We start from the raw sequence: 21000 nt of genomic DNA, 5'->3' as shown, positions 1-21000 counted from the left end.
GTTAGGATTGTTCAGGTTCTGCCCAATCACATCTGAGTCTGCTAATAGCAACACTAACTAATTTAAGATTGAGTTCATAACATGGCTCATTTACACTTGCTGGAAGTGATTTATAGCCATATGCTCGGCAAATAGAACAAATATTTTCATGTTGTGTCGTTTTTGAATTACCTGGAAGCATGGGAAGCGTATAGTTCCCTCTTGCTTTCCCCATGGAAACGCTGGCCAATTGGATTTGACTTGCCAACAAATCAGCACCCTTTTCTTCAGCTGTATAAATTGTTATGCTTGTTTGAAATTTGCATTTTTGCATTTGTCCTGATGAGTGCAAGATGAAAAGCATTTGTAACATGTCTCCCTTGTCAGCAATAATAAAGTCCTGTACTGTGATGATATGCATGTACACACTAATGTATATCGTTGTATATTTGTGCACATAGTATTGATACGACCTCCAACCAGCAGGTAGCTCAGACATCCATCATGTGGACAGAGACACCCGGCAGTTGGTAGTAGAGTGTATGAGAGGATAGTCGCCCTTAGAGTAGTTTCAGGAGAATTCAATGAATTTGTACAGTAGTTATTGTTTGTATAGTTATCGTTGCACGTTTTTGTTAATAAATAAGCTTCCTAGTTAAACAACTAGATGTTCTGTGTATCTCATTACGGCAGCCATATCACAGAACACAACATGTACTACCAAGCGACTGTCTAAATAGTAACAGTGGATAAAAAAACGTTAATTCTCCAGTACTGGCATCCTGTGTTTGATGACATATAGATTAGCTCAAGTGCAGCAACAATTACAGAGGTATATTTCAAAGCAAATTCTTTTTATTATACAATTGAGATACATTTGTATCATTAAGTCAAATCAAGACTAATATTGGCTGATAGTAAATGGGTTAATCCATCCCCAGATAAAAATATATTTTCAGGACCTTGAATGTTGCAGTCATGACTCAACTATTGATGTACGCTTTGGGGCAAATAGAGCCTTAATGATTCTACACTCCGGGTGGTCTATCATATCTAGAATCTTGATTTACAACTCTGCCTTTAGTTCTTATTTCTACATTAGTCAGCAGATGTGATCTTGTAGCTTGACACAATGTTTCTGACTTGATTGGAGTAGCTTATTGAAGAACAGTAGGAATTTAGGAAGAGGAGTAGACCATTTGGTCCCTCAAGCCTGCTCTGCCATTTAACTAGATAATGGCGGTTCCTCTACCTCGACACCATCTTCCTGCACCATCCCCATTCCCGTTGATATCATTGGTATCCAGAAATCAATCTCTGATTTGAACCTACTTGATGACTTGTGTCTTCACAGCCCTCTGGGGTAGAGAATTGCAGCAAATCACTACCCTCCTCTGATTGAAGAAATTCCTCCTCATCTCTCCTAAATGGCCTACCTCTTATTCAGAGACTGAAGTGGTTCTCGATCATTCCTGCATCCACCTTGTCGATCCCTGTTTGAGCCTCTGTGCACTTTCACAAGATTACTTCTCATTCTTCCAAAATCAAGAGAATACAGGCCCAGTTGCCTTAATCTTTCCTCATTAGACAATCCTGCCATCCCAGACATTAGTCTGGTGAACCTTGAGACTCACTCTATGGCCAGTATATCTTTCCTTTGCTAAGGAGAACAAAGCTGCACACAATACCTCAGGTGTCGATATAACTGCAACAGACATCCTTACTCCTGTACTCAATTCCTCTTGCAACAAAGGCTAATACACTATTTGCTTCCCTAATTGTTCACTACGCCCGCATGTTAGCTTTCAGTGACTTTTGAACACGAACACCCAGGTCCCTTTGGAAGTCAACAGTTTGCAACCTCTCCCCATTTACAAAATACTCTGCATTTCTGTTTTTCCTCCCAAAGTTGGTAATTTCACATTTTTCCAAGTTATATTTTATCTGCGACTTTCTTTCTCACTCACTTTGTCTGTCTGATTTGGATTCTTTGAATCCTTCTCAGAACTCACATTCCTACCAAGTTGTGACTTGTCAACTTGGAATCATTACATTTAGTTCCCACAACTAAATCATTGATAGAGATTGTGAATAATCGGGGCCCAAGTCCTGATCCTTGCGGTACCCCACTAGTCACAGCCTGCAAACCTGAGAATGAACTTTTAAAATCCCTATTCTCTGTTTTCTGTCCATTAACCAATCCTAGGTCAATGCCAGTATGTTACCCCCAAATGCATGAATGCTAATTTTGCTTGTTAACCTCCTGCATGGGACCTTAACAAAAGCCTTGTGAGAATCCAAATACACCACATCCACTGGTCCCCCCTTGTCTATCTTGCTGGACAAATTCTTTAAAAAAAACACCTAGCAGGACCGTCAAACATGATTTCCCTTTCAAAAATTCATGTTGACTCTGTCTAATCTCTCCGTGATTTTTGAACTGCTTTAATTATCACATCCATTTGAATCAATTCTAGCATTATTCCTACTACCGATGTCAGGCTAACAGGTCTGTAGTCCCTGTTTACTCTCCCCTCCTCAAATAGTGGGGTTAAATTTGCTACACTCATCTGCAGGCACCATTCCAAATTTTGTAGATTTAAAGGAAATGAGCATCAATGCATCCACTATCTCTATAGCCACCTCTTTCAACACTTTAGGATGTAGATCATCAGGCCCTGGGGATTTATCAACTTCCAGTCCCATTAATTTCTCCAGCAAATTTTTTTTAAACAAATAATTTATTTCTGTTCTGCAATCCCCTGGCTCACCAATATTTCAGGAAGACTTTTTGTATCTTCTTCCGTGAAGAGGAATTTATTCAGTTTCTTTGCCATTTCCTTACTACTCATTATCAATTGTAATGGGCCTGGATGTGCCTTTACTAATCTTTTCCTTTTCATAATTTTATGGGCCAGGGCTTAGAAACTCCAAAGTGTATTATGAAGCTCACCTGACCTATAACCTTTATGTTGAATTTGGCTAGGATGAGCACAGGAGCCTTCGCTTCAGGTGTGATTCATCAGACTTATTAGGCGTTTTTATCAAAACAAAGTTTATTATACGAATGTAGTTAACATATATAAAACACTTATCAAGAATTTGTTCTCAATTACAAACATGAAAAAACACACAGCTACAGTAATCGATGTATATAACTCTTACTGAATCCCCCTTATTGCTGTTCCAATTCAATATAAAATCCAATAAAACCAAAACCCCTTTTTAGGGCTTGGCCCAGCACACTGATCTCACTTGAATGGGACTGGTCCTTTCCTCAGGATTCTGGTCCAGCCTTCAACCAGCAGATTCAAAACAACTTCCAGAAAGCAACTCTATCTTTAAAGATACCAAAGCAGTTTGCCACACCCAATGTGCTTTCAATTCACTGGAACAGCTTTAAAATAAAAACAGAGAAAACTGGTAAACATTGCTTCTCTTTCGCAGTCCAAAGCTACAAACCGAAAATGAAATAAAAACACTAAACCCCCTCTCACCTGGCAGCCACAGCCCAGCTCCACCCACAAAGGACATCACTGAAGCCATACTACAAGCCATGTGGTCAAACAAAATCTTTCTTAAAGGGACACTCACATGACATATCTATAGAAGCTTTTACATGTCATTTTTATGTTCCTTGCTAGTTTCATACTCTTTTCTTTTCATTTATGATTTTCTTGATTCTCCTTTGCTAAAGTTTAAATTTCTACCTCCAGCTTACTGCCTTTTTTGGGCAACTTTACCTGCCTCATCCTTTGATCTAAAATAATCCCTAATTTCTCTTGTGAGCCATGATTGGCTCATTTTATCTGCTGGCTCGTTCTGCCTCAAAGACATGTAAATCATGTATGAATTCTTTAAATGCTAGCCATTGTCTATCTACCATCATGGCTTTTAATGTAGTTCCCCATTCTCCCTCAGTCAACTAGTCTCTCATACCTTTTTAGTTTCCTTTGTTTACAGACCTTCATTTTGAATTGACTACTTCACTTGCAAATTTCATGTAAAATTCCAACATATTATGGTCACTTTTCCCTCAAGGTTCATTTACGATGAGATTTTTAGTTGGCCCTTTCTCATCGCACAATATATTAGGTCTAAAATAGCCTGTTTTCAAATTGGCTCCTCAACATACCGTTCGAGAAAATCATATTTTATCCATTCCTGGAATTCGTCCTCCTCAGCTTTAGTGCTAATTATGTTTATCCAGTCTATATGGAGATTTAACTCTCTTGCCCTGATTACGGCATTCTCATGTTACATGCACCTCTAATTTCCTGATGCATTCTATGCCTTACATTACTACTACTATTTGCTGGCCTATTAGCAACTCATTGCAATTTCTTAGCTCCACCCATACTGATTCTGCTTCCTGATCTTCAGATCTACGATCCTCTCTCACTAATGTACTAATGCTATCCTATATCCTCATTCTTCCTCAATGCTGAAAACCCTTGAGACTTTCAGTTCTCAGTCTTCATCACCCTGCAGCTACATCTCTATAACGACAATTAGATCATACCTGTTTACTTCTATTTGTGCCCTCAATTCATGTGCCTTGTTGTGAATGTTTCACGCATTCAGAAAGAGTGCCTTTAATTTGCCGTATTATTTTCATAATTTCTTGCTTTAGCTGTTGGTGCACTCTTTTGTTTGTATGCTCTGTCCCTCCCTGATGCACTTTGATGATCTTTTACATTAGTGCTGTCTTGTTCTCTTACCTTCTTCTCTCTTTAGTTTATCACATCGTCCCTCATCCCCACTATTTAGTTTAAAGCCTTCTCTACTGCACTGCATATATGACTCATCAGAACACTGCTCCCAGCAGGGTTCAGATGAAGAGCATCACAACAGTATAGCTCCCACTTTATCCAATACAGATACAAGTCCCCCAGGAATCGAAACCCATTTCTGCTACACCAATCCTGCATTTGATTATCTTATCTTATCTACCCTGTGCTAATTTGCTCATGGCTGACGTTATTACTTTTGAGGTTCTGCTTTTGAATTTAGCCCCGAGCTCCTCATAAAATCTAAGCAGAACGGCCTTCCCAGTCCTACCTGTGTAATAGGGACGATGACCACGAAGGTTGCTCTCCAGCCCAGGTGTCCTGAATTCTTTTTTTTTTTGTTAATGTTTTTATTCAAGGTTTTTCAATAATTTTTACAAAACACTCCAAAAAGGAAAATAATACAAAGAAAACAGGGCAATATGCCAACAGAACAAAACAACTTAACACTCTAAACGATTAAGAATTTAACGATTAACAATTTAACACCCATCCCAAAGCAAAATGGGGCATGCGCCCCTTCCAAAAAAGAAAAAGAGATCACCCCCCCCCCCCCCCCCCCCCCCCCCGGGGTTGCTGCTGCTGACCTCCACCTAACGTTCCGCGAGAAAGTCAAGGAACGGTTGCCTCCGCCGGGAGAACCCCTGCAAGGATCCTCGCAAGGCAAACTTTATCTTCTCCAACCTAAGAAACCCCGCCATGTCGTTGACCCAAGCCTCTACGCTTGGGGGCTTTGCGTCCCTCCACATTAACAAGAGCCTTCTCCGGGCTATCAAGGAGGCAAAGGCCAGAACTCCGGCCTCTTTCGACTCCTGCACTCCCGGATCGCCCGATACCCCAAATATCGCTATCCCCCAGCTCGGTTTTACCGAGTATCCAAGACCTAGGACATAGCCTTTGCGAAGCCATTCCAAAATTCCGTAAGCGCCGGGCATGCCCAAAACATATGGGCGTGGTTTGTTGGGCTCCCCGAACACCACACACCTGTCCTCCACCCAAAAAAACTCACTCATCCTCGCCCCTGGCATATGCGCCCTGTGCACCACTTTAAACTGGATCAGGCTGAGCCTGGCGCAAGATGAGGAGGAATTGACCCTGCCCAGGGCGTCAGCCCACAGGTCCTCATCCAGCTCCTCACCCAGCTCCTCCTCCCACTTGCCCTTCAGCTCCTCCACCGAGGCTTCCTCCGCCTCCTGCAGCTCCTGGTATATCTCCGATACCTTACCCTCCCCAACCCACACTCCCGAAACCACCCTGTCCTGTATCCTTCGGGCAGGCAGCAGCGGGAATTCCCCTACCTGCTTTCTCACGAACGCCCGAACCTGCATATACCTAAAGGCATTTCCTGGAGGTAACCAAAATTTCTCCTCCAGCGCCCTCAGACTGGCAAAAGTCCCATCGATGAATAAATCCCCCATCCTTTTAATTCCCGCCCGTTGCCAGCTTAGGAAACCACCATCTATCCTACCTGGAACGAACCTCTGGTTGTCCCGTATCTGAGCCCAGACTGAGGCCTGTACCTCCCCCCTATGCTGTCTCCACTGCCCCCAAATCCTCAATGTCGCCGCCACCACCCGGCTTGTGGTATTCCACGTCGGCGGAAGCGGCAACTGTGCCGTCACCAGTGCCCCCAGGCTAGTATCTATACAGGACGCCGCCTCTAACCTTTTCCACGCCGCCCCCTCTCCCTCCATTACCCACTTCCGACGGTTCGGCAGCGCCAACCCCCCCCCGCCCCCCCAGCGACTGCACTCCAAGAACAGCCTCTTAACCCTCGGGGCCAGATTTGCCCACACAAATCCCATAATGCTCCTGTTTACCCGCTTAAAGATGAGAATGGGCAGGCACTGATAGACGAACAGGAACCTGGGGAGGACAGTCATCTTAATGGACTGCACCATACCCGCCAGGGAGTGTGGCAACATGTCCCACCTCCTGAAGTCCTCCTCCATCTGGTCCACCAGCCGTGCCAGATTGAGCTTATGCAAGACTCCCTAACTCTTAGCCACCTGGATACCCAAATACCGAAAACTCCTCTCCACCATCTTGAGTGGTAGCTCCTCCAACCTCTTTTCCTGGCCCCTCGCATGCACCACAAACAGCTCGTTCTTCCCCACGTTGAGCTTATATCCCGAGAATTCTCCAAACTCCCTAAGGGTCTGCATGACCTCCCCCATCCCCTCCACCGGATCCGCAATGTACAGCAGCAGGTCATCCGCATACAGTGAGACACGGTGCTCCTCTGAGGGCATCATAATCACATTCAGGAGCCTCCGCGCGTTCGTGTTCAGCTGCCTGCCCTTCACAAACCCCGTCTGGTGCTCATGTATCACTCGCGGGACTCAATCCCTCAATCCTAGTGGCCAAAATTTTTGCCACTGCTTGGCATCCACATTGAGGAGAGAAATCGACCTATTAGAGCCACATTGCAGCGGGTCCTTATCCCGCTTGAGGATAAGCGAGAGCAAAGCCTGCGACATCGTCGGGGGAAGGATTCCCTTTTCCTTCGCCTCATTAAAGGTCCTCAGCAACAACGGGCCCAACAGCTCCGAGAACATCCTGTAGAACTCAGCCGGGAACCCACTGGCCCCGGGGCCTTGCCCACGTGCATACTCCCCAACCCCTTAACTAGCTCCTCCATCTCGATCGGGGCCCCCAAAACCTCTACCCGCCCTTCGGAACCTCAGTTGGTACAGGAACTGCGGCATCTCTCCTCCCCCCCCCCCCCCCCCCCCCCCCGGGGTTCTGACTTGTACAACTTACCATAAAAGTCCCTAAAGACCTTGTTTATTTTAGCTGGACTCCGCACCGTGTTCCCCCCTCTATCTCTGACTCCCCCAATCTCCCTAGCCGCCTCCCTCCTCCGCAGCTGATGTGCCAACATCCGACTCGCCTTCTCCCCCTACTCATACACTGCTCCCTGTACCCTCCTCCCCTGGACCTCAGGTTTCCCCGTAGTCAGCAAGTCAAACTCCGTTTGGAGGCTCCGGCGCTCCCTCAGCAGCCCCTCTTCGGGGGATTCCGCGTATCTCCTATCCACTCTCAGTATCTCCCCCAGCAATCTCTCCCTCTCCATCCTCTCTCTCTTCTCCCTGTCAGCCCTGAGTGAAATTAGCTTCCCCCTGACCACTGTCTTCAGCGCCTCCCAGACCACACTCACCGACACCTCCCCATTATCATTGGCCTCCACATATCCTTGGATGCACCCCCGAACCCACGTACAAACCTCCTCGTCCGCCAGCAGTCCCACATCCATTAGCCACAATGGGCGCTGGCCCCCCCTCTCCTCCCCCAACTCCAGCTCCACCCAGTGCAGGGCGTGATCCGAAATCGCAATGGCCGAATACTCCGCCCCCTCCACACTCTGGATCAGTCCCCTGCTTACCACAAAAAAGCCTATTCGCGAGTAGGCCTTGTGCACATGGGAGAAGAAGGCGAACTCCCTCGCCCTTGGCCTGGCAAACCTCCACGGATCCACCCCCCCCATCTGATCCATAAACCCCCTCAGGACCTTGGCCGCTGCAGGCCTCTTACTTGACCTCGACCTAGACCGATCTAGTGCCGGATCCAGCACCGTGTTGAAGTTCCCCCCCCCCCCATTATCAGATTACCTGCCTCCATATCCGGGGACTGACTCAACATCCGCATCATGAACCCTGCATCGTCCCAGTTCGGAGCATACACATTCACCAGCACCACCCGGGCCCCCTGCAGCCTGCCACTCACCATCACATATCGACCCCCTTTATCCTCCACAATATCCACCGCCTCAAATGCCAACAGCTTACTCACCAGGATTGTGACCCCCCCTGTTTTTCGCGTCCAGCCCAGAGTGAAAAACCTGCCCCACCCATCCCTTCCTCAGCCTGGTCTGATCCGCGATCTTCAGGTGCGCCTCCTGTAATATGACTACGTCTGCCTTTAGCCGCTTTAAGTGCGCAAACACCCGGGACCACTTGACCGGCCCATTCAAGCCTCCCATGTTCCATGTGATCAGCCGGATCGGGGGACTACCCCCCCCCCCCCCCCCCCCCCCCCCCCCCCCCCCCCGCCGCCGACTAGCCATCTCCTTTTTTAGGCCAGCCACGTGCCTGCGCCTCCTGCACTCTCCAGCCCCCCAGGCGGAGGCTCCCCGCCCCCACTCTCCCTCTTACCTTCAACTCCCCCTCAGTCAGCATAGCAGCAAACCCCCCCCCCCCCAGCCAAGCAACTGCTTAACCCCCCTGCTCCCCCCATTGCACTCCCGTGAGTTAGCTGACTCCTGTTGACCCCGGCCGCTCCCGCCTCTGTCTCCGATCCCCCTATTGGATTTCCTCTCGAAGTCTCCAGCCCTCCCCCACTAAAGTGGGCTGACCCCGACCCTGTGGCGCAGCTCCTTCCACCTGCAGCCTCACCCCAATCCCCGAAGGTCCAGGGCGACAGGCCCACACAATCCCAAGAAAACGCGAGTGACAACCCCCCCCACCCCCCAAACAAGCCCACATGAGGAAAAAACATCGCCCCCCCCCCATCCCACTCCCCAGCATCTCCCATAATATGCTACAAACCATTAATTTGAGTCCAACTTCTCATTTTTGATAAAGGTCCACGCCTCATCCGGCGTATCAAAATAGTGGTGACGGTCCTGATACATGACCCACAGCCGCGCCAGCTGTAACAGCCCGAACTTCACCCCCTTTCCGTGTAGAACCACCTTGGCCCGGTTGAACCCTGCCTGCTTCTTGGCCAGCTCTGCACTCCAGTCCTGATAGATGCGGATTTCAGCATTCCCCCACCTACTGCTCCGATCCTTCTTCGCCCATCGCAGGATACACTCCCTGTCGGTGAAGCGGTGGAACCTCACCACCACGGCTCTCGGCGGCTCATTCGTCCTCGGCCTCCTCGCCAGGACCCTATGCGCCCCATCCAGCTCCAGGGGCCTCGGGAAGGCTCCCGCGCCCATCAGCGTACTCCGCCACATACGCCCCAGCATCCGACCCCTCCACGCCTCAGGGAGACCCAGAATCCGCAGGTTCTTCCTCCTCAACCCATTCTCCAGGTCCTCGAACTTCTCCTGCCATTTTCTATGCAGCGCCTCGTGCGCTTCCACTTTGACAGCCAGGTCTAGGATCTCATCCTCATTATCAGAGGCCTTCTGCTACACATCCTTTATCGCCGTCCCCTGCATCTTCTGGGTCACCACCAGCCTTTCAATCGACGCCTTCATAGGGGCCAACATCTCTGCCTTCAATTCCGCAAAGCAGCTTCTGAAAAACTCCTGCTGCTCCCGAGACCACTGGGCCCACGCTGCCTGGTCCCCGCCCGCCGCCATCTTGCTTTTTCGCGCCCGTTCTCCTCTCTTCCCTAGTGCCACTTTTTTGACCGCTCCGCTCCTGGTCCACTCCATACAGTGCTGGGAGAACCTCACTGCTTCCTTCCCACACGGGGAATCGTCGTCCAAGTGCCGCTGGAGCTCCTTAAAAGGGCTCAAAAGTCCATTCTCGGCGGGAGCTGCCGACTGTGCGACCTACCCAGACAGAGCCGCAACCGGAAGTCGGTGTCCTGAACTCTGGCATCAGACAGGCAGCACAGCCTGGGCTTTTGCTCTCGGCTACAGAGAACTAGGTCTATCCCCTTCACTATACTTTCCCCTCCTACCACTACATTCCTGTTTGCACACCCACTTGTAAGGCCTCCTGTTCAATGGTGTCATTGTCAAGTTTGCTCATCCGCTCTGCAGTCTCCATTCTCGTCCGTACAGGCTGCACGAACCTCAAACATGTTGGACAAATACAAGGGCTGAGGCTCCTCCACTTCTACTTTCTCAATCCCCTTGCCTGCCTCACTTTCAGTTAGACACTCCTGCCCCTAACTACTGGCCAAGTCAGCACACCCAATCTGAAGGGATGTGACCACCTTCTGGAATAGTGTCCAGGTAATATTCTCCCTTTCTGATGTGTCACAGTGTCTGCAGTTCAGTGACTCTAAGCTTATTTGTGAATTAAATTAATGCCACTTCTTAACATCTTAAATGTACTAATTTAAACCATAGTAATCCAATAACCGCGTCAGTTAGGAATAAAATAAATAATGGACTCACTCATTTCTTTCTTTGCTTCCGCTCGTGTTTCTAAATAATTATAAGGTAGGTTATTTAAGTTATTTAAAAGTTTACATTTTTTGAAGTTCCAGCTCTTTACAGATTGTCCTTAAGCAGTTACGCAGCAACCAATTGACTTAGAGTTTTCTTAAAGGTCACTGATTTCTTTTCTGTCTCAAATGCAACATGTGCTGCAGGTTTAAGCTGCGCTTTCCTCTCTGCTCCTTGGAACCCCACTGATCTGGCTGAGCTCTCGCCTTCCCCCCCCACTGCTTGCTGCTCTTGCTGTCTCTCACCTCTTGGACTAAGCTCGCGCCATCCCTCTCTGCTTTTTGCAGCCCCACTGCTCTGGTTGATTCTCGCCTCTCAGACCGAGTACTTTACAGTTTTATCAAGTTACCCAGTGCCATTTGCATTTACGCCCAAATCTGGCCGCCATCAGGCAGAGGTCAACGTGTCCAATCTGTTGGATGCTCATAAAACTGAAGGAAAAAGTGAGATTGGACCAATAAAGTAAGTCGGGCAGTTTATTATTTATTGCAGCTGATAGCAACATGTGGGTAACAGTTGCTGTTGCTATGGTTCTTTTAAAATCCCTGAAAACAAATGGCCAGCAACCATAGTATTTGTAGTATTTTTCTTTCTGGCTATTTTTTTCCTTCAAGTCTACAGCCTATCATAAAAAGAATGTCTACCGTGGCTAAGTGCTGAGGGCATGCCAGCATCTGAGGATTGGCATTGCAGCATGGGTCATTGGTTTAGAATAAGAAGTAATTTATTTCATATTTGAAATTGAAGAAAAAAAGGTTGTGAATTCTTCAGAATCATGCAGCTGGGATAATACCTGCAGATAAGTCAATTTACTGTCATTCGAATTTTGAAAGACACCAATATGAAATAATTAATCTTTGTTTCATGCATTATTCAAAACATGGGTAAGCACCAAGTCTGAAAAATCAATCTCTCGTCTTTTGGATGCTATTCAATGCACACTCTTAATTTGTGCCATCCAAGGATTCAATCACTTTTCACTTCATTGACAGTTAACTAATAGTGTGGGACTTAATTCATATTGGGACCTCGCTTTTTAGAGGTCTTTTATCTGACCATTCATCCTTCACATATTCTTCTTTCAAGTAAGGAGTAGATATCTCCCTAAGGAATGTTTGGAAGCCTCCCTAACCATTGCCAAAGAAAGCAATCCAAAATGAGCCTGTTTTTTTTTACTGAGCCACCTACCATGGAGAATTGGTAAGCTATCGCTGCTTGCATAAACATGGTCCCTTTATGCACTTCTTATTGTGAGCTTGTCCTTCGCGGGATACAGATTTAGCTTCCTTGTGCTATACATATGTTGGAACTAGAGCATTGAGTGCATGACTGATTCAACTCCCTGCGCAAGATCATTGGAAACTGATCTGCACCTAGGGAATCCGAGGACGATGGTATTAAATTGTCTGTTCATCAAAAGCTGGAAATGCCGAGATGGAATTTGACAGAAAAGTTTACCATGTAGTAGCTCCAGAGATCTCAGATTGGGGAGTGGAACAATTGTGGGGTGGAAATTCATATAGACCACACAGCTTAAATAGACAGTTGGCTTCAAATTAACTTACGGTCAGAAGGAAAGCTGCAATGATATCGGTCCGTGGGCAGTATTTGACAGCTTGAAACACAAACTATCTAAAAGTCACAAAGATATTTTCATATATGTGTTTGGCAGATTATTTACTGGAACCTACCAAGCTAACCTACATCATGGGCGTCCATGTTATTTGGAGAGTTAAAGTGATTTGTCGTTATATTACTGAGATGTTCTCACCGTCTGCTTAAAATTTTCTTGGGTTACTTAAAAGATATTTCCAAGCTTGGGCTGTAAAATCCAGCAGTTTCATTTGTTGGTTAAATCAGCATCAGAACATCAAAATCAATGCTACCCACTGTCATGCAGTTGTGTGCTTTGCTAATTTTTTGGTTCTGATGTATTTGGTATAATTTTTCTGAATAGCAATCTCAAGTTTTTCAAAAACAACATACTTTGAATGTCCAAAGACTTTTCTTAAATTACATTTAGTAATAAAACAGTGTTTTTTTGGGGTAATCATTGGCCCTTAATCTTCCCGTCTCTGGATCATTGGAGATCCCGATGCGCTGATCTGTGAGGGAATTGCCCAGGAACTCTGAACTTCCGATGGGCAATTCCTCTGCTCCCCAGGATCTCTCTGAAATTCAGAATTGCAGACCTGGGGCACTTGCAACTTACTTATCTGGATAGTTACCAAGGAAATATTAGACAGAAAAGTCCGAGTCTGACTCCTGGGCAATTACAGAATTGACTTCACCTGTGACAACCTGACTATCCTGCGACCGGACTACTCTCCTGATCTAACCTGAACACTCCTCTGATGACCCTGACCCAACCTGAACACTCCTCTGACATCACACCTCTCGCTTACCTACCCACTTAACCTCACCCACCTTACCTATTCACTAACATTCACCCATTCACTAACATTCAGCCATCCACTAGCATTGACCCATTCACTGGCATTGACCCATTCACTAACATTCCACCTATTCACTAACATTCCAACCACTCACTAATATTCCACCTATTCATTACCATCCATCTGTTTACTAATATTCACATTGGCCATTTAAACATACCTTTTGGTATGGTGGGGTCAAACCCTGCACTTACTCCGACGATTTAAAATAGAGTTCTTTGCTATTAAACGTGACCCACAGCCTCGCTGGGTACCATATGCCAAACTGAACTTTACTTTTAAAAAGTGCCAGTTTGGCTCAGTTAAACTCTGCCCTGTGCTTGACCAGGTTGGCTCCAATCTCTTGGTAGATAAAATTGTGTGTCCTTCTACCCACACAAATGTGTGCTCCTCACCCAGTTAAGAATCCGCCTTGTGTCCTGAAATTGTGTAGTTTCACAATTATCACCCATGGTGGTTTCTTGATTTGGTTTTTTGCCGGAGTGACCTGTGGGCCCGGTCCACTTCTGGGGGTTTGGTAAAGCTTTCTTCTCCAATCAGTTTCTCGAACATCTTCGCAACGTATTCTGTCGGCTTCCTCCCCTCTGCGCTCTCTGGTAGCCTGACAATTCTCAGGCTCTGTTGATGGAACCTGTCCTCCTGATCGTCAACTTTCACCTTGAGTGCTTTGTGGGTCATTACAAACTTTGCTTCTTCTGCTTCGAGGGAGGCAATCCGGTCGCCCTGGTTGGTGGCTGATTTCGCGAGGTCCCGCACCATCATTCCTGGGTCTCCAGTCTGCGCTCCGTTCTGTCATTGCCTCCTTTATGGGGGCCAGTGTGGTTTCTATTTCCAACCTCATGGCCGACATAAGGTCCTCTTATGTTGAGTCGCTGTGATTCTGCAACTCTATTGAGAGAAACCCCAGCAATTCCTTCTCCATCGATGAATGGGTCGGCGTTTGAGTTGATGACCCTACTGGGTCTGCCCTGTTTCGCTGCACGTGTCCTCTCGTTCTGAGGTTGGGTCTTCCTTTCCCAACTTCTGCTGTTTTTCAGGCTTTGCGGTTAGTCGGTTGGCCATTTTGGTCGATGGTGAAGTTGGGGGATTTTGTGGTGTTTTCGTGTCCGTTTGATCGGTTAAATGGGCTTAGTAAGAAGTTCCCATGAGAGTCACATTTTGTGTGAATGCTCAGCTCATGGCCGCCACTGGAAGTGGAAGGTGAACTTATAACCTTTAACAAAGATCTCCAGGTCACCATCCAAGTGGCCAGATAATAAAATGCTTTTTCATATTTAATAAAAAAACATTTTTGAAAGATATGCACCTGAATTTTCTCGCCATTCGATGGCGACAGGGTTCTCTGGTCCTGCCGGCAGCACACACACACTTGAGGGTTTCCTGTCAGCGTGACGTGGCTTCAATGAGAATTCCCATTAACAGTGGAGGGAGCAGAGAATACCGCCACCAGCGAAAGGTGTGCCCACCATCGAGAAACACAGTGGGAGGCCAGAGAATCCCGCTCATGATTTTCCGAGCAAAGCAGCAGCGGAATTTTCAAACTTGATCTTGTCCAGTAATCCCAGTTGTTTAGTGAGTTTTGGAATACCGGAAAGATGGCAATACCTGTATTATCTTATCATGTCTGTTCCCACGTGTTTCAATTGTGTCTCAGTTCGTAGCACATTCACCTCTGAATCAAACAATTGTAAGTTCACTACCCACTCCAAAAATCAAGACCGACACCCCATTGTAGTACTGAGGGAGTGCTGCACTGTTGGAGGGGCCATCTTTCAGGTGTGTATAAAAGATCCCATGGCAACAGTGCCCTGGCCAATATTTATCTTTTAGTCAACATCACATGAACCGATTATCTGGTCATTATCACATAGCTCTTTGTGGAAGCTTGTTGTGTTGCAAGTTAGCTGCTGTGTTTCTTGCATTACAGCAGTGTTGTTGTGCTTCTTTGGCCGTTAAGTCCTCTGGTCTTGAAAGGTGATATGTGAATGCAAGTCTTTATTTTGTTTGGTGGCAATGAAGAAAGTGGATGTAAAGAAGTTGAAAATTTGAGCTCTATTTACTTAAAAGGCAAGCTTCATCCTCCCAAGTCATTCGATGCAGCCAAGTATTTCTGAGTATAAATAGCAGAATTTTAAGGCTGGTAATCTGCGTTTGTGTTGCAGGCTCGTGATGGGATGAAAGGCATTTTGGATTCTTATGATAATGAGTTGGTTACCAATTATTCGCCACAGCTGAACCGAAGGGCACGTGAAGCGGAAGATATGGCTCAGGAACTACATGCCCATATTTCTGAGCTGGAGGTAAGCAACGACTGGCTCATCTGTCGCAAATTGGACAATTTGTTGCATTGAATGAGATTCCAGACATTTGGAGTTTGCTTAACAAATCGTAGTTTTTTGTGAAAAAGCTTTCATAAATATACACATGCCTTAAAATTAGATGACGATGACATTTGAATGTAAATATCTCAAACACAGAAACAAGGCTGGCAAAGCAGAGATCTGTGGAACATGTGCAGAATGTACACTAGATGATCTTTCTAACATTATTAGTCACTAATAAATCTAGTAGGAATTCAGGAGAAACTTACTTGACTGTGGTGAGAATAAGAAGCACATCCATTCACATGGAGTGGTTGAAGCGATTGAATGGATGCATTTAAAGGGAAGTTAGAAAAATACATGAAGGAAGGAAAAGAAAGGTTTGTTGATAGAGTGAGATGAAATAAGATGGTAAAGACGGATGAGTGCAGCTCCAAGAACACTCAAGAAGCTCGACAACATCCAGGACAAAGCAGCATGCTTGATTTCCTCTCCTTCCCCAGACATTCAAACCCTCCACCACCGGCGAACATTGGCAGCCTTGTGAACCATCTACAAGATGCACTGCTGTAACTCACCATGGTTCCTTAGACAGCATCTCCCAAATCCACGCCGACTACCATCTAGAAGGACAAGAGCATCTGATACCTGGAAACCCCTTCACTTGGAGGTTCCCCTCCAAGTCACTCACCATCCTGACTTGGAAATATATCACCGTTCCTTTGCTATCACTGGGACAAAATCCTGGAACTCCCTCCCTAACAGCACAGTGAGTGTACCTACCTGAAGGACTGCAGCGGTTCAAGAAGACAACTCACCACCACCTTCTGAGGGCAACTAGGGATGGGCAATAAATGCTGGCCTAACCAGCGACACCCACATCCTGTAAATTAATTTTTTTAAAGTTGGGCTGAATGGGCTATTTCTATGCTGTTAAACTCTATGCACTAAATTGTCTTATACATTTTTTTTTTAACGTGTGATAGAATCCTGATAGTCCACAAGGAAGCCATTCAGTCCATCTAGTTGTACTGACCCTCTGAAAGAGTACCCTACCTAGGCCCACTTCCCTGCCCTATTCCTGCAGCCCCATAACCTAACCTACACATCTTTGAACATTAAGGGACAATTTAGCTTTGAACTATGGGAGGGAAACTGGAGCACCCGGAGGAAACCTATGCAGGCATTGCGAGAAGATGCAAACTCCACACAGTCACCCAAGGTTGGAATTGAACCCGAGTCCCTGGCGCTGTGAGGCATCAGTGCTTGCCACCGTGCTGCCCTTAAGATATTGGGGGGGAAAATGCATAATTGTTTTCTCTGTGTGCAGGTTTGCCAAATGTTTTTCCAAGGCGATAGTGCAATTACAGATTGCAGTATTGACTTAATTGTAAATCATTTGGATTATTAAACTCATTTGTTGTGAACATTGAGTTTCTAATGGATTTTGAGTGATATAGCACTACACAGAGGGCAATCAACCATCAGAATGGATGTTCAGATGAAATAGTTGGGACCGTATCTTGTCATGGGGAGACGGTAGGGTTTTATTCCGCAATGCTTTTGTCCAAATTAATCTTGCATTTTTACACAATCCTCCATCAAATGGGTGATGGAAATTTACACATTTTTCAGGATGAGTTATAATTACTCTAATTAACATTTAAAATGATGCTTTGTTAGAAAAGTATTTTCAAGAAGGAAGAAGTGTATTCTGAATGGTTTCATAAAATACTCAATACTCCTGCAATTTCTTGTCACCTCTTGTTCTTTTTTTGTATTGCAGTCATGCTAGTTCACCCCACCACAGTTAGCAGTTCAATTCAGTTATGTTATTCCATCCTTATTGTTTTGATGCCATTCTTCAGGTGTTTAATTCTTCCAGAACTGATGGTCAAAGGCATTTTGACAGTATCTTCCAGTGATTGCATGGTTAGTGAGTACTGTCCACAAACCACTTTACCCATTCATGCTGCTACTGCCAGACAATATCCTTGTTACACCCTAGGGCTTGAAAAAAATGTCTGCAATCCGCTTTAAAGCATCATACACCAAATATTGTGCTGCTGGTACCGTTTAAAAATCGGTTAATTATTTAGCAATTCAGCAGAAATGCAACTTTGGTTTAAGTGTTCAACAAGGGTCTGATTTGTTTAAGAGTTGCGACTTCCTTCGTGGTGCTTCAGAAGTAACTTGTCATTTTAACTGGGCATTCTGTGAAAGCTAAAGTGCATTAAAGGTTATCTTTACAGTAACTTCTGAAAATATGAGATGCAATCAGTAAAAGCATTGAATAATGAACTGAGATAGTTTTTCTACTGAATGCAGAGTCAATTGATTTTTATAATAATAATCTTTATTATTGTCACAAGTAGGCTTCCATTAACACTGCAATGAAGCTACTGTGAAAACCCCCGAGGCGCCTGTTTGGGTACACTGAGGGAGAATTCAGAATGTCCAATTAAAGATATGACCATGAGAGTGTGATTTATAATGACCTTGCAATATTTTGAAACTGAGCTTGGAATGTTCTCAGTATTTTAGATGTCAGTTGTTTGCCGCATTATGTTTAATTAACATTCCATGGTGTACTCCCTTTCTCCTGTCAAATATTAGATAAACTTAGATCAAAATAGGGCAGCACGGTGGCGCAGTGAGTAAGGCACTGCTGCCTCACGGCGCCGAGGTCTCAGGTTCAATCCCGGCTCTGGGTCACTGTCCGTATGGAGTTTGCATATTCTCCCCGTGTTTGCGTGGGTTTCACCCCTACAACCCAAAGATGTGCAGGGTAGGTGGATTGGCCACGCTAAATTTCCCCTTAATTGGAAAAAATTAATTGGGTACTGTAAAAAATATTTTAAAAAATTTAGATCAAAATATTTTCGCTCAACACAGTTCTCTCATTGACTTGCACACTGCCCCTCTCTCTGTCTCTTTCTCTCTCTCCGTTTCTCCATCCTCACCCTTTCTGTCCCCCACTCTGCCCAGCCCCGTTAAAGTTTAATTATAGCATGTTGGATTTCTTAATCTCCGCATTATTGTCTATGTTGTGAGACTGTTTGCCAGGTAAAGCAATTATGCAAGTATATGCCAAATATTTGCCTTCAATTCTCTACTCTCCGTTTCAGAAGAAGAGCTACTTGCTTCATGACATTTTCCAAACCCTTTTTAAAACCTCACCAGGAGGGTGGCACGGTGGTTAGCACTGCTGCCTCACTGATGTGCCGAGGACCCAGGTTTGATCTCGGCCCCTGGTCACTGTCACTGTGGAATTTCCACATTCGCCCCTTGTCTGCATGGGTCTCGCCCCCACAACCTAAAGATGTGCAGGCAAGGTGGATTGGCCATGCTATTTTCCCCCTTAATTGGAAAAATTTAAATAAAACCTACACCAGATATTGAATCACATCACCATTTATTAGTGCAGATGATTAATCGATCAGATTGAAATTTGTCCAATAACTTGGGAATATTCCATGACATTTTGCTCTCCTGCTCCTGTGATATTTCAGGGGTATTAATAGAACATAGAACAATACAGCGCAGTACAGGCCCTTCGGCCCACGATGTTGCACCGAAACAAAAGCCATCCAACCTACACTATGCCATTATCATCCATATGTTTATCCAATAAACTTTTAAATGCCCTCAATGTTGGCGAGTTCACCACTGTAGCAGGTAGGGCATTCCACGGCCTCACTACTCTTTGCGTAAAGAACCTACCTCTGACCTCTGTCCTATATCTATTACCCCTCAGTTTAAAGTTATGTCCCCTCGTGCCAGCCATATCCATCCGCGGGAGAAGGCTCTCACTGTCCACCCTATCCAACCCCCTGATCATTTTGTATGCCTCTATTAAGTCTCCTCTTAACCTTCTTCTCTCCAACGAAAACAACCTCAAGTCCATCAGCCTTTCCTCATAAGATTTTCCCTCCATACCAGGCAACATCCTGGTAAATCTCCTCTGCACCCGCTCCAAAGCCTCCACGTCCTTCCTATAATGCGGTGACCAGAACTGTACGCAATACTCCAAATGCGGCCGTACCAGAGTTCTGTACAGCTGCAACATGACCTCCCGACTCCGGAACTCAATCCCTCTACCAATAAAGGCCAACACTCCATAGGCCTTCTTCACAACCCTATCAACCTGGGTGGCAACTTTCAGGGATCTATGTACATGGACACCTAGATCCCTCTGCTCATCCACACTTTCAAGAACTTTACCATTAGCCAAATATTCCGCATTCCTGTTATTCCTTCCAAAGTGAATCACCTCACACTTCTCTACATTAAACTCCATTTGCCACCTCTCGGCCCAGCTCTGCAGCTTATCTATATCCCTCTGTAATCTGCTACATCCTTCCACACTATCGACAACACCACCGACTTTAGTATCGTCTGCAAATTTACTCACCCACCCTTCTGCGCCTTCCTCTAGGTCATTGATAAAAATGACAAACAGCAACGGCCCCAGAACAGATCCTTGTGGTACTCCACTTGTGACTGTACTCCATTCTGAACATTTCCCATCAACCACCACCCTCTGTCTTCTTTCAGCTAGCCAATTTCTGATCCACATCTCTAAATCACCCTCAATCCCCAGCCTCCGTATTTTTTGCAATAGCCTACCGTGGGGAACCTTATCAAACGCTTTGCTGAAATCCATATACACCACATCAACTGCTCTACCCTCGTCTACCTGTTCAGTCACCTTCTCAAAGAACTCAATAAGGTTTGTGAGGCATGACCTACCCTTCACAAAGCCATGCTGACTATCCCTGATCATATTATTCCTATCTAGATGATTATAAATCTTGTCTCTTATAATCCCCTCCAAGACTTTACCCACTACAGACGTGAGGCTCACCGGCCTATAGTTGCCGGGGTTGTCTCTGCTCCCCTTTTTGAACAAAGGGACCACATTTGCTGTCCTCCAGTCCTCTGGCACTATTCCTGTAGCCAATGATGACATAAAAATCAAAGCCAAAGGTCCAGCAATCTCTTCCCTGGCCTCCCATAGAATCCTAGGATAAATCCCATCAGGTCCCGGGGACTTATCTATTTTCAGCCTGTCCAGAATTGCCAACACCTCTTCCCTACGTACCTCAATGCCATCTATTCTATTAGCCTGGGGCTCAGCATTCTCCTCCACAACATTATCTTTTTCCTGAGTGAATACTGACGAAAAATATTCATTTAGTATCTCGCCTATCTCTTCAGACTCCACACACAATTTCCCATCCCTGTCCTTGACTGGTCCTACTCTTTCCCTAGTCATTCGCTTATTCCTGACATACCTATAGAAAGCTTTTGGGTTTTCCTTG

The 21000-nt window shown here is 45.7% G+C and overlaps 1 protein-coding gene across 4 annotated transcripts in view; it reads left to right on the top strand.

Annotated features, from left to right (window-relative positions):
* Nucleotides 1-21000, top strand: part of mad1l1 (mitotic arrest deficient 1 like 1) — a 1358866-nt gene that overhangs the window by 367175 nt on the left and 970691 nt on the right. For all 4 annotated transcript variants that reach the window (XM_072481041.1, XM_072481043.1, XM_072481040.1 and 1 more), the window contains exon 12: nt 15518-15655. In XM_072481041.1, the coding sequence (XP_072337142.1) occupies nt 15518-15655 (138 nt within the window). The remainder of the gene's footprint in view (nt 1-15517; nt 15656-21000) is intronic.

Source organism: Scyliorhinus torazame, chromosome 17 (assembly GCF_047496885.1).
Source record: "Scyliorhinus torazame isolate Kashiwa2021f chromosome 17, sScyTor2.1, whole genome shotgun sequence".
Classification (NCBI taxonomy): domain Eukaryota; kingdom Metazoa; phylum Chordata; class Chondrichthyes; order Carcharhiniformes; family Scyliorhinidae; genus Scyliorhinus; species Scyliorhinus torazame.
This window is presented reverse-complemented; position numbering and strand designations above follow the sequence as displayed.